The following is a 14,279-nucleotide window of genomic DNA, read 5'->3' as shown; positions in this document are numbered from 1 at the left end:
ATCTGGTCCAGGTGACTTATCCACCTTAAGACCTTTGAGTTTGCCTACCACTTTTTCCTTTGTAATAGCAATGGTGGTAGTTGCCTTTTGTTGGATTTTAAAAGCTTCCCAGCAAACAACTTCCCACTCACTTTTGCCACCTTATATGGCTTTTCCTTGGCTTTTATGCAGTCCTTAACTTCCCTTGTCAGCCTTGGTTGCCTGTTGCTGCCATTTGAGAACAGCTGTGGGACTTATCTATTCTGTGCCTTGTGAACTATTCCCAGGAACTTCAACCATCTCTGCTCTGCCAGTATCCTCTTCCTTTCCACCTGGGCAAGCTCCTCTGTCATGCCTCTGTAATTCCCTTTACTCCATTGCAATACTGATATATACTTCCCCCTCTCAATTTGCCGTATGAATTCAATCACCTTATGATCACTGCCTTCAAAGGGTTCCTTTACATTAAGTTCCTTATTAAGATTTAGGCTATTACACGACGCCCAAACTAAGATGGCCTTTCCTCGAGTAGGCTGAAACACAAGCTGCTCTAAAAAGCCATCTCGTAGGCATTCAACAAATTCCCTCTCTTGCGATCCAACAGCAACCTGATTTTTCCTATTCCCTTGCATATTGAAATTCCATTACAATTCTGACATTACCCTTATTACATGCCTTTTCCAGCTCCCCTTGTAAACTCAAACCCACATCTTGGCTACTGTTTGGAGGCCTATATATGATTCCCATAATGGGTTTTTGACCCTTGCAGTTTCTTAACTCCACCCACAAAGATGCAACATTCTCTGACCCTACGTCACCTCGTTCTTAAGATGTAATTCTATCCCTTACCAACAGAGCTACACCATCGCCTGTGCCTTCCTGCCTGTCCTTTCGATACAAAGTATATCCTTTGAGTTAAGCTCCCAACTGTGGCCGCCTTTCAGCCACGACTCAATGATGCCCATAACGTCATACCAACCAATCTCTGATTTCTCCATGAGTTCATCCACCTTATTCCAAATGCTACGCGCATATAAATGCAGCACCTTCAGTCCTGCCTTCCTCACCCTTTTGAATTTTGCCTGTGTGGTACAATTTAACTCTTTGCTCTGTCTGCATTTGTACCCAATCATTGGCTTGTCCTTCCTGACATTCATATTACACTCATCATCTACTTGTAAACCTGCTGGTTAATCCTCAACTCTATCATGCTGGTTCCCATCCCCCTACCATGTTAGTTTAAACCTCTCCCAGCAGCTCTCGTAAAACTGCCTGCAAGAATATTGGCCCTCCTCGGATTCAAGTGCAACCTGTCCCTTTTGTACATGTCCACCTGCCCCAGAAGAGGTCTCAATTATCCAGAAATCCGAATTCCTGCCCCCTGCTCCAAATTTTCACCCAGATTTATCTGCAACTCATTCTATTCCTATACTCACTTTCATATGGCACAGGCAGCAATCCTGAGATTACTACCCTTGAGGTACTGCTTCTCAGCTTCCTTCTTAACTCCCTGCATTCCTTTTTTCAGGACCTCCTCCCTTTTTCTACCTATGTCATTGGTACCAATCTGGTGGACGCATTCAGAAACATCGCGGACCCTGGCGCTTATCATCCTTGCACCTATCTTAAGGGTTTCTTAAATGCCCTTAAATGTATTGGCTACCACACCTGGCAGGATGTTCCTTGCACCCACCACTCCCTGTGTTTTAAAAAAAATGAACTATCTCTGACATTCCTCCAATCATTTAAAATAATGCTTCCTTGTATTAGCCATTTCTGGCCTGAGGAAAACGTATCCGGTTCTCCGCTCAATCTGTACCTCTTATCGTCTTGTGCACCTCTACCATCCTCCTTCGCTCCAAAGAGAAAAGCTTGAGCTCACTCAACCCACTCTCATATGACATATTTTCTAGTCCTCTGCACCCTCTCTAAAGCTTACGCGTACTTCCTACATGTAACAACCAGAACCGAACACAGTATTCCAAGTATGGTCTAACCAGGGTTTGAATGCTGCAACATGACCTCATGGTTCTTTAACTGTTCACTAATGGTCTGGGATCCTAGCACAGCAATCTCATTAACGTGGTTTTATTTTTCACAGACTACTTTTGCTTTCAATGTAGTATTGTTATTATACTGGTCAAAACACCTTGGTCTGTCCAGTGAGAAGACTGTAGCACAGAGGCCCCCAGTTTTTGCAAACCTGAATTTGTTGTAGTTAAATTGCTTGCGGCAAGATGTATTTGTTTGCTTGTCTTGAAATGCATTTCAAGAAGAACTTTCTAAAAGTGGTATAACATATTTAATCAGTGTACTTAAGTGATGGAGCCATTAGGGGAAATCCATACCCAACGTATTCACTATGGGTTGAAATAATTGGTCAAAAACGATGTCGAAATCAATGAGGAGAAACTGCAAGGATAGTATCTGGCAATTCTGCAGATAAGAGTTAAGGAGTTGTGGCATTTTAACTTGGGAAAGTGTTGGTGAGGCTTGATGGAAACTTTCAAAGTTGTAGATATTCTAAAAGTTTTAAAAATGAGGTCCGAAGGCAAATTTGCAATAAATCTAGAAATATTTCAGGTAATGTCTTAAAACTAAAATAATTTTCAAAGGAATGATTTGATCATGGAATTCACTGCAATATTGTTGAAAGTGACTGAATCCTAGGAAATGAATGGTTTTTGAAAAATAGGGAAAAAAAATCGTGAATGAGGAAAGTACGTTTGCTTAGGTGATGCTGCAATCCTAATGGGTCCAATGGTCTGACTTCTATATCCGAATATTTTATAACTTAGAATCGGCTTGGTGGAACTGACCATTCTCCTTTGTGAAAAGATGCAATTACCTGTTTTTAGATTTTTATATAAATAAAATGCTCACGGTAGTTAAATTTCAATCCTAGAATTTGGTTAATGTGCAAATTTGGTGAATACTTAAATATAACAATTCACATTTTTATCCAATTATCAGTAAAGGACTGTGACTGTCGTAGTAGATGTGAAAATAAGTTTGATACTCACAAATGAATACAAGTAAAGAATAGTGGGTGAGAAATCGGTGGAAACCGGAGCACTTTCTGGGTGGGGTCAAAGGTCATAGAAAGTCCACTGCAAATTGACTCTGTGTAAACAACATAAAAGTGGCAAACTGTGGAAGATGGATATGTTGGCATGGCGATTTATTATTAAACCATTAATCCACTAATATTCTGGAGACGTGAGTTTAAATCCTGCCTTGGCAGCTGGGAATTTAAATTCGGTTAATTAAATTAATTGAGAATAAAAAGCTAGTGTCAACCATGATGACCGTGAAGCTACCTACTTGTCACTTTAAAAAGAAAGCCCCATCTGGTTCAGTAATGTCCTCTAAGAAAGCAAGTTCACTGTTCTGGACAAATACATCTTCAGCCTCACAACAATGGGGATAACACTGGTCTGCCTTTGGATATAGCAAGCCAAACTGCATCATTCAAAGACAATTTGAATATCAAAAAAAACAGTAGCTATAGGAAATCAAAACTAAAACCAGAAAATGCTGTAAATACTGAGCAGATCTCTGGGCATCAAAGGAAATAAAACGGAGTAAATGTTTCAATTGAACGTTCTTCATCAGAATGGGAAATGTTAAAAACAACAAGATGGAGGGTAGAGAGGAGGTAAATAAGACAAAGGGAATATTTCTGATGGGATGAATGCAGGGTCACCATAGCTTGTTAATGTAGCTGTCTGATTGACAAGTTAATGAGGGAAGTTAGAAAGAGAGAGGGGGGAAAAGACATGTAAAGCTGTGAAGTGCAGGTCAGAGCTATTGTTGAACTTGAAGGCAATAAGGGAATGCTGAAATGTCAAGCACAGCAGTGTTTCTCAAGAGGGGGTGGGCAGTGGGGAAAACAAGTTGCTGTTCCAAACAGCTATTCCTTTTGCAGAAATGGCCACTGCCGGAGCAAACTAAAAAAAGCCACAGAACTGCTTTTTAAAATAATGGGCGATTTGCCAAAAACCTGATGTGCACCAAGAGTCCAGCTAAAGCTGATCTACATTTGCATGAATTTGAAACAACTTTTATATTCTCAGTTGGTGAGAATACCAGTAAAATTACATTTTGATAACAATGGTGGTTACAGAAAGATTTAATGAGCTAACAGACCAGGACCTGCTTGCATAATAAAATGATTATCCATGGGTCTAACAGTAAATCCTGTTTTCTATTCCAACAACGGGTGCACACTATAGCATAATTAACAAAGTAGCTGAAACCTGGGTGACATTGCTGCTGCGTTCTGTGTCTCTACTTCTGGGCTTTGTCTGCAATTCCTTCTTAACACATTCGCACAATCGTCATCCCTATTTACTGGTTTTAGCCCTCACTATTCTTTCCACAACCATACCCAGTAAAAATACAAACACAGAAAAATGAGCTACCTGAAACTGTTGAAGCTGGTGCTAAGGCTTGAAGGCTGCAACCTGCCCAGGCAGTCATAAACTGTTGTTCCACAAGTTTACATTGGGCCTCATGGGGTCAGTGCAGAACGCTGTTGTTTGGAATGAGATGGTGAATTAAGGTGACTGGCAACTGGAAGTTTTTTTCTCTCCCCCCCCCCCACCCCCCTTTCCAAATGTAGATTATTTAATGATTATAGTACCATGTGGGTAGTGGCTCCATATATCACTATTACAGGGCGTGACGACCCTGCCTTACACGAGTCCTGGGCTCAGCTGGCTCCGGCTGACAGTACCCGGTATGGGCCCCTGTCCAGGGTTACGGATCCCACTGCCTTGTGGGTATCTTCGGGAGAAGAGAAGGCTAAGGAGTAAACCCTACACAAGTCCGGAGTGGAGCCCCTAAGGCGGTTGGATGACGTATCACGTCACCTCCTGGCAGCTCCTGCAGCCAAGCTGATGCCAAATGTACTGCTTCGCATTCCTTTGGACCACAGCTGCGAGGCCGAGAGGGGGATCTTGATGTCTGGGCAGCCCAGGATCTCCATATTCATCGCCCAGGTCTGCACCCCGGAACGGGCGCATCCATTGTCTACTTAGACAGACGGAGCCACGATAGTATCACAGGAATACAATATTACAGTACATCATGATACACACTTCCTTGCAATTTCAAATTATTCAAGATTGTTTAATGTCATTTCCAGGACATAAATGTAAAGGAGGACAAAATAATTGTTACTCCAGATCCGATGCAGCATACAATAAAACACAAGATAAAGAACATAATAAAAACCCCACAATAAATATAAATGCATAAGATTATGTGCACATTATGTGTATTGAAGTGTCTGTTTGTAAAGTGACTACAGTATTGGTGATGGGCGAGTATGGGTTGTGTTGGTAGGTGAAGGTGCTGATCCTTACTGCTTGTAGAAAGTAACTGTTTTTGACTCTGGTGGTCCTGGCGTGGGTGCTATGGACCCTTCTCCATGATGGGAATGGGGCAAACAGTCCATGAGCAGGGTGGATGCGATCCTTCATCATATTGCTGGCCCTTTTCCGGCGCCTCTCCTTATAGAACATGGTCATCACTATCAAGAAAGCACTCGAGCCCGAGGTGCCCAGTGGTCCCAGAAATCCTCCATTGTTCCTGTGGACGTAACCCTGGAAGAGAGGCAGGCAATCACGTTGGGCAGAAATGCAACAGGAAGCCCAGCAGACTATGTTGTAGCATGGATGAAATTACCGGAGATAAAATGGTTTGTGAGCATTATAATTTTAATTTGATTTTCCTTTAAATCTTCAGTGTAAAGATTGCTTCACAGGATCATAAACGTACTTAGAAGTAATAATTCTCAGGACAAACTTCTCACATTCTGAACAATATGACCAAATTGAGAATCCTTTCTCCCTTTGACAATTCCCTTCCTTTGCCCTTCATCCCCGAGGGCACTGATCACTGTTTGTGCACAACCTAACAGCATCAAATTAGCCATTCAACAGTGATTAGTGGCTTACTGCCATGTCTCAGTGGGCACCTCAGCCATTGTAACTACTGTTCGTTCTCTCTAAGCTGCTCGGGTGCATGCACAAAGTAACCGAAATGCTCCTGCGCACGTAGACTTTGTTGCCATGCAGCTGAGATTAGACGCAACCAGAAAAGATATACAAAACGTGAACAAATTTTTTTGCTGTACTGTATTTCATCATAGCCTTCAATTAACAAATCAATAGTATGTGATTTTGCAATTTTCATTCTAAATATCTTTAGTACGTATATGAAAAAAAAACACATTTAAAGTGCCGCGCAGATTTCAGGCCATGTAAAATTTCCTGCTCAGAGCAATGTTTGTTCTACCCAGCTGTAAAAAATATTAGAGGGAACATGGATTATAACCTTTAATAATCAAAGGGTATCAAAGCTAAACATAACACCACCATTAAACTATTAGCTGTGAGCAATAACATGGCATCAAACCAAAGCAACGAAAATAATTTCTTGTGCGTGTTGTGGTGTGGATGAAATCACCAGAGAGACAGAGTCACTGGTAGATACAAAGCAGCTTCTTTATTCGACACAACAAGGTACAGCAGGCATCTTACGGACAGAGACGCTTTCCGCAGAAAAGTCTGCTAGCCCAATGTGGGCTCGATATTTATATGCTAAACACAAAGGCAATCGCTACTTAAAAAGTTACAGACAATGCATAGACAATGCTTCCTTTTGAAGCTACATACAAAATATCACACCATCCTTCTGACACCAACATGTCTGGGTTGGTATCCACAGCCTTTAGGAATGTAAATTAAGTCTATGATACATTTATTTGACATTTCCCGTGCTAACATAGAAGACAATTAATATGTATAATGTATAGATAATACCGTCTTTGAAACTACAGCATCAGGTCAAAACCATGCTGCCAGAAGCATCTGGTATTCACACCTTTTTAGGAAGCGCATTGTCAAATAGAAGTCTGATGGCCAAAGTCACTTAAGTGTAAACAAATCATCTACCCAAAAAAATTCACTCTAACAGACTAAACTAAGATGCACCACCAAGTGGTCACCCTAACAGAGTTTTGTTTCCTCTGATATGGACGAGTCTATATTCCATACACAACATTCAAAGAAGTGCAAGTGAATCACTGGCCAGGTCATTTGAGATTGTCAGTAAGTGCTGGTCTTGTCAGTGATGTCCATATCCTCTCTGAGATGACGCACGTCTAGAGAAAAGTGAGCAGAACAAACACTGCAGATGGACGAACTAATTGACACTGTTGGGGCACTGAATCTGAGTTGGGCAGGTGTGCACTTTTAAGAGCACTTGGAAATGGTATTTGCTGGTATAAAATCAATATAAGTGCAAGAAGAATATTATATATCCCCGAACTATTGGCAGGTATATGCTCTTCCCTTTTAATCAAACTGCTTGACATATCTTTTTTTTTTGGAGTATAATGAACATATTTTACGTCAGGTATTCTGACTTGCAGAGTTTTTCCGTCCAGCTTCTGTTGGGGAGAACCACGATGCCCTTTTGAAGGATTTGACAAAGGACCCAAGCGAAACTTCGAGGACAGAAACACCAGATACAACGCAGTCAGACAGCAAGAAATCCTCCCAGAAGTCGGAGAAAACAGAAGTTACAACGCCAACAAAAATAAAAGAAATGAAGGTACAATACTGTTGAAGTTTTACGATTCTGATGCAGCTGATAATTTTTACTGTTAACCAATAGTCCACTATATTCCTTGGAGGTCAGTAATATTGTGCAGAAATACAAGAGACTGAGTTCTGACCTAGAAAGATAATGTGTTTCTCCAAGTACATATTCGGTCCTCTATCCTTACTTTGACTCCATCCAGCTGAGCATAATTGAAGGCATGGAATGGTACAATATTGCCAAAATATCCCTCCTGTTCAGTGGTATGCAATGATCTTGTCAAGATTCATTCCATTCACTTTACACCTGCAACTAAATTTCATTTGACTCTATTGGGATAAAGCTTCTCTGGATTGGAACAGAAATAAAATTGCTTAAATACAATTTAAAGCCTCACTCTGGAAGTGCATGCAGATGTTTGAAAAAGGAATTGGTCAGTCACATTGATTAGAAAGGTGTCTTTTCCCAGGTTAGGGTAAAGGAGCAGCATTAAGGGAAAGCAGTGGTAAGTTTTGGCTCTACTCCAAGCCTGAAATTGACACTGATAATTATAAAATGGTGTCAGTAATGGAAAAACCTAGGAATTGGGAGAAAGCGGAGTGAAGATCCTTGGTATTTCAGCATTATAAGTTAAGCAGATCCTTCAGTCAGAGATCAAGGATCAATTATATTCACCATTTGCATTTGCATCCACAGTGGATTCTGGTTAATTGGGACCAGTATGTTTTAGCCCAATTATGCGGTTGCTCCAATTAGCTGAAGTCTCATGGAAATAGTTAAAAATGTATCAAAAAGACAAGCTACCATTTAACTGAGTAACAAATTATGTATTTCAAAGAAATATTGAACAAATTAGAACACTACCAATACTACTACAGTACCCTAAAACTACGTATTAGTTCCTTATAGTTCTCGGTGGAGGAATTCATCCAGTGTACGCTGCCCTATTCTTTTGATTGGCTGTAAATGAACAAAATCAGTGCAGACACCTAGTTCAGATAATGAACTGCCTTCAAACAATGCTTCTGATGATAGCATCCTCCATGTCTTCATTTTGATTGTAACATTCAAGGTGATTGTCGATACCTTCAAATTCTTCATAGTTCTTAACTTGAAGCGGTATAATCATTTTCATTTTCACTCCTGGCTATTTCTGACATCTACAAGCCTGAATGCTGGGAAACCACAGTGAGAAGAACAGTTCTGAATTGTCGTATTTCTTGCCAACTATCAGTGACAGAAATCACTGCTTTTTGAACACAACACATGCGATTGAAGCTATTTAAAAACTGTTTGCTGTAAGCATTAGGGTTAACCTAACCCTAAGCACGACGTAGTGGCTGATAGCCACACAAGTGTACGCGACTGACACTAGTTAGAAACTGTTTGGCAACAGTTGGCCATCCCAATTATGCAGCAGAGTGTCCCAAATAAATGAAGGGAATCCCAGCTATTTTCTTGATTTCTTTTTGTTCTTTAAGGGTTGTCTCAAATAAGCAGCTGCTCTGATTAACAGATGGCCCAATGAACCGGAATCAACTGTATTAGGAAGTTGCTGTGGTGTGTTAGGGTGCAACATGAAACAAAAAAAAACAATATTCAACAATTATTAAAAAATTAGATAAAAAATAAAGAATTATACAGAAATAAAAAAGGTAATAAACTTGGAGGTTAAAGGGTGAATATGGAATAAAATGTGTATCCATAAATAAATAGCTGCTTGTGCACAATGTAAACAGCATTCGGAGATGCACAGAGGATGCCTCAGAAATGGAAGTATACCTGGGGGTTAGATAAGGAATGTTTCCAGCAAGGCTAACAGTTACCATCTCCACTAACACTCAGCGATACGTGCCTGTTGTAGAAAATAACCAGCAGCTGCCGCCGCTGCTCTGCACGTGTTATTGTGAACACATCGGTTTATGCAGGGTATAGTGTGGAGTCCCATTGATACCGTGATCCCATGTCAACACCACTTCTCATCAGTACTGCCAGGCATACCATATAGTGGCAGATGGCCAAGCTGCTTAATCAGGAAAAGGAATGCAACTGCAATTGTATGTCACTTTTCACAACTTTCGCAAGTTGCAAAGCGCTTACAGGCAATTAAGTACTTTCTGATTGCATGATCACTTTTACAGTGTCAGAAAGCAACTTGTGTATCGGCACACATTGATGGGATTTAAGATCAGATGATCTGAGGAGCGATGGCGGTTGAAGAACATATCTAATATTTGCTCTTCATCTAATGATACAATTGTGATCTTTATATTTGTTCTTGAGGTTTTGTTTACAAGTCCCATTTCAAAGTCTTTAATAGGGCTTCTTCTAAACCATGACAATTGCACTAGAATTTTTGGTGTGGTGCTACCCAAGACTGGCATTGCAAATTTTCCTCGAGTGATGCGACTGCTGTCTGATTGTGAAATCAAACTTCCAATGGGCCTGTAATTCAACATCAGAATTAGGTTTAATATCACTTTACTGAGATAGTGTTCATGGGTTCAATGTCCATTCAGAAATCTGATGGCAGAGGGGAAGAAACTACTCCTGAATCGTTGAGTGTGTGCCTTCAGGCTCCAGTACCACCTCCCTGATGGTAGCAATGAGAAGAGGGCACGTCCTGGGTCAGGGGGGTCCTTAATGATGGATGTTGTCTTTTGAGGTAGCGCTCCCTGAAGATTTCCACTCTATAGTGAAGATAAGTTTTCAGTAACATTGCAGTCCTTCACATTGTTTAGTATAGCGACGTTAGATTAATTACTTAATTCTTAATACATTAATTGATATATCTTTTAAAGCCTCTCATCTGTTTGTGAATTAGGCCATGAGGTTATAGGTCATCCCAGAGTGATAGTCAAGGTCCACCTTGACCCTTTGAGACTTTAGCATAGTCAGAGATTGGCTACTGCTTGTGCTGGTTTCATAGTACTGAAAGCGGGCTTGTGTTTTTTTTCCCCTTGTGAGTAGTACATTAGCTGTATATATGTGGCTCAGAAGCAACCTGGCAAATCACCTCTTAGTAATGAGTACGATAACATAAAACTGAAGGGAAGGAAAGGTTACTATAGAAAGGGAAACATTCCTGCACTTGTCTTTTGTTTATAATGACTGAAATGAGCAGTCTGTTACCATTCTTGTTTTGGATGAAGTGTAATTACAGTTTCCAGGAAGGAGAAGCAGAATTCCACTGTGTATAGCATTTTCTGGGACTTTAATTAGTAATTGATTTTATTTATTTGGAACAGTAACAATTTGTTCTTATATTTCTGATTATTTAGCCTAGCACATTCTATTTTTTTGGATTTTAGGCAGGATCTACCCATGAGGATTTTGAAATACGAATACTTAACACCTATATCCATTCCAAAAATTTACAGTCACCAAATCCTGCTTTTAAACAATCAAGAATCTTGAAGACCTTAACCTTCTTATCTAGCTAATAGTTTTATTTAGTGGTAGAAATCACCACCTTCACATAAAGCCATGAAAGAACATAGATGACACAATTCAAATAGCTTGTTCATTTTGCTTTTGACCTGTAAAATTTTCACATTTCCTTCTACACTAGTGGACACTTTGCTTGGGGAAATGTGGTGCAAAATGACTTTGAAAATGGATTTCTACAGTTTATCCAAAAACGGAGAAAGAACGTCTAGACCTTAAGACATAGGAGCAGAATTATGCCATTTGGTCCATCAAGTCTTCTCTGTGCAATCGTGCATGATATTTAAATTTAATCAAAAAATGGGAGGTGTAAGAACATGGAAAATATTTTCACAATGTTGTGACTGAGTACAGTCAGTTCTCAGTGAGATTTAGAATCAAGACAGACTTGAATAGGTAATATGGAAGGCAAAGATTCACAAGGAAATTTGGATTAGATGTTCAGTGAGTTAGAACACCTGCTATGTTTATGCAAACAAATAAAAGTACATTTACACCTGAATGAATTAACTATTTCGAGTAAAACTAGCTGTATTCAGGAACTATAGAAGCAAGTTTTAGTCCTTCTCAATTATCTTGAATTTGCCATCTTTCCAGAGGATTTAGAATATATTCATGACACAAAGTGCACAGTTGATTAGATTAGATTCAATTTTATTGTCATTGTGCCGAGTACAGATACAAAGCCAATGAGATGCATTTAGCATCTGACCAGAAATGCAAAGAATAGTGTTATTTACAAAATAACTGTGAATAAAAAAAAGTGCTACAGCACACAAATATAAAAGTACTGAGACAGTACAATATGGATGATGCAAATGCATACTAAACCCAAGCTTAAGAAAATTGTGACAGAGTGAAGCAGCATGCGAGTCCCTCAGGGGACAAGTCCACTTACCTTAGACCTGAACTCCAGATTTGTTCTCCACAAATTTGGTGTTAGTATAAACAGAAACTGCTTCAAAACAATGCTAAACTTCTGGTCTAAATGCACCTTTTATTGATTTAATGTTTTCTTTTGGGCAAACTTATTCGTTTCAAGCATTGATTTTCCCATTGCTAAGTTTGATTTCATTCTTCACATGAAGGGTAATAGATTAAGGTCTTGTTTTCGATTTAATTGATTTCATTTCTTTTGAAATTTTGCTGTCAGATGGAACATGAAGATGAGCCGAAACTTAGGCAAGAGGTAGTGTACAGACCACTGTGGACTGGTTTTACTGTAGTTTATGTGAAACATTTTCATATCTGTTTTCAAAAAAAGTTCTCAATTTAGAAGATAATTAGTTTTAATTTATTTTGAATGGAAATCCATTCATCAAGCTAATTATAGATATAACATCCAGTTAATGCAACTTGTTTATCCTTCACAATTTATCACCTACAGAACCAAGATATTCACTGCTCCCTTTGAAACACTAATTTGTAACTGAAATCTGGAAATTCACGTTGTTTGAGACTTTAAAAGACTGATCTTTCTCCTTGTCACAGAATAGTGGGTGATAATTTTCTGAATCATGTTTTTTTCATTGTCGTCAGGACATTACTTATACACTAATATACATTTCATAAGTGAATGTGGTGCTGTAAAAATCCTGCCGAAGCTTCACTCTGGAAGATAACCAAGTGTTAACTATTCACCAGATGTCGCTGAAGTTGTTTGATCACCAAATGCATCACATTGCAGTATAGCACTCTGTGCCACCTCCTTGCTTGTTGCATACAAAGCTGCTAGCCATTTGATCTTGTGTGTGTTTGTAAATCTTCCATCGCATAGATTGTATTTATCAGCTTTGGAAGCGTGACTTTCAATTAGATGCAATGCTAGTTTCATTAGATATGGTAACTCATTGACTATAATAAAGCTTTCCTACACATTAAGAAAAAGATTGGCATAACTAATAGAAATGTAATTTGGTTTGATGGAACGCTGCTTTACATATGGGGTTGGGTGATATCGTCTCTGATACCAGGTACCATACTTGTAAATCTATAATGGTTGACATACATATTATCTCTCACCCTCTGGCACCCAGACTTCTACACAGTGAGACTAGTCCTCCAGTGCACCTGCAGTGTCCTCAGAACATTCTAAGAGGTACCTGCCTAAACGCGTGATCTCTATCACTTCAAAGTACAATGGCTTCAGGCACTATGGGCACCACCATCTTTTGGCCTGACTTTGAAAGGTGTTGTTTGCTTCTCATTGTTAGATCTAAATTCCCTGCCTGTCAGCATGAGAGTATCTTCACCATGTAGGCCACAGCAGTTCAAGTCGCAGCTGACCTTCATTGTTCCAGCTGTTGGAAATAGCCAATAAACAATGGCTTAGCCAACAATGCCCACATCTGTAAATGAATAAACTAGCAAATAATGAAATATCTGCTGTTTTATTCAGGTGATTATTCACATTTATGCCCCATCTGCTGTAGATTTAAAACCATTATATCTATATTGAAAAATCGAGCTTTTTCACTTGATAAATACAATCATGTTACAGGGAGTGAAGGTGGTCTACCTAAGTATGTCATAAAGTTGACAGGAATTGAAATCTCTGTGAAATAATTTGGGGGGATGAAACCATATTGAGAGAGTATTTTGTATTAAATTGTAGCACATGTTTAAGCTGAATTCTAAAATGAATTAAAATATACTGCAGAAAAATAATTATTAGTCCAGTCATTTTCCCAAGATCCAGTCTGACAGAACAATAGCATTCCAAAATCTAGCTTGTTAATATAAGTTTTTGTTCTTGCTTCAGTTAAGTGGTACAATGAAATTTCAGATAAATGAGCTTTAGAAATGGGCATATCTTCTTCTCTCTCTTCATTAGGGATTACTTAAATCAGTGTCTTGTTACCTCTAATGTAACAAATCTCTTTTTCTTTCAATTATGTTAAAGTTCCTGGATAAATCGGAAGATGTGTTGTTGAAGCATCAGGCCAATATCAATGAACTCAAGCGGACTTTACAAGAGTCTACTAATATTAAGATAAGTCATGGTGACCGGGAAAAGAAATTAACAACTTCTCCATTAAAACCAAAAGAGAAGGAGCAGGAGGAATCCGAGAAGCTTAAAGAGGTGGGTTTTGTTTCTAAGCACTTTATTGAAGCTGTGAGGATGTTAGATCTGCCAACTTGGTTCTGGCTCTTGATTATCCGTTTATTTGTTACTTTACTGGTGGTGGCTATTTTTCTAGGTGCAGCAATGGGATGAGCAATGTGCATTTTACTGAAAACAG

The 14,279-nt window shown here is 39.3% G+C and overlaps 1 protein-coding gene across 8 annotated transcripts in view; it reads left to right on the top strand.

The window, feature by feature from the left end:
• LOC134342753 (band 4.1-like protein 1) overlaps positions 1-14,279 on the top strand; it is a 326,173-nt gene that overhangs the window by 289,904 nt on the left and 21,990 nt on the right. For 6 of the 8 annotated variants that reach the window (XM_063041282.1, XM_063041274.1, XM_063041277.1 and 3 more), the window contains 3 exons: positions 7,421-7,602; positions 12,191-12,226; positions 13,940-14,119. In XM_063041282.1, coding sequence (XP_062897352.1) covers positions 7,421-7,602; positions 12,191-12,226; positions 13,940-14,119 — 398 coding nt within the window. The remainder of the gene's footprint in view (positions 1-7,420; positions 7,603-12,190; positions 12,227-13,939; positions 14,120-14,279) is intronic. The other 2 variants (XM_063041279.1, XM_063041281.1) reach the window with 2 other exon arrangements.

Source organism: Mobula hypostoma, chromosome 2 (genome assembly GCF_963921235.1).
Source record: "Mobula hypostoma chromosome 2, sMobHyp1.1, whole genome shotgun sequence".
NCBI classification, from domain to species: Eukaryota; Metazoa; Chordata; class Chondrichthyes; order Myliobatiformes; family Myliobatidae; genus Mobula; species Mobula hypostoma.
Note: the sequence above shows the minus strand (reverse complement) of the source record. Positions and strands in the feature narration are given on the sequence as shown.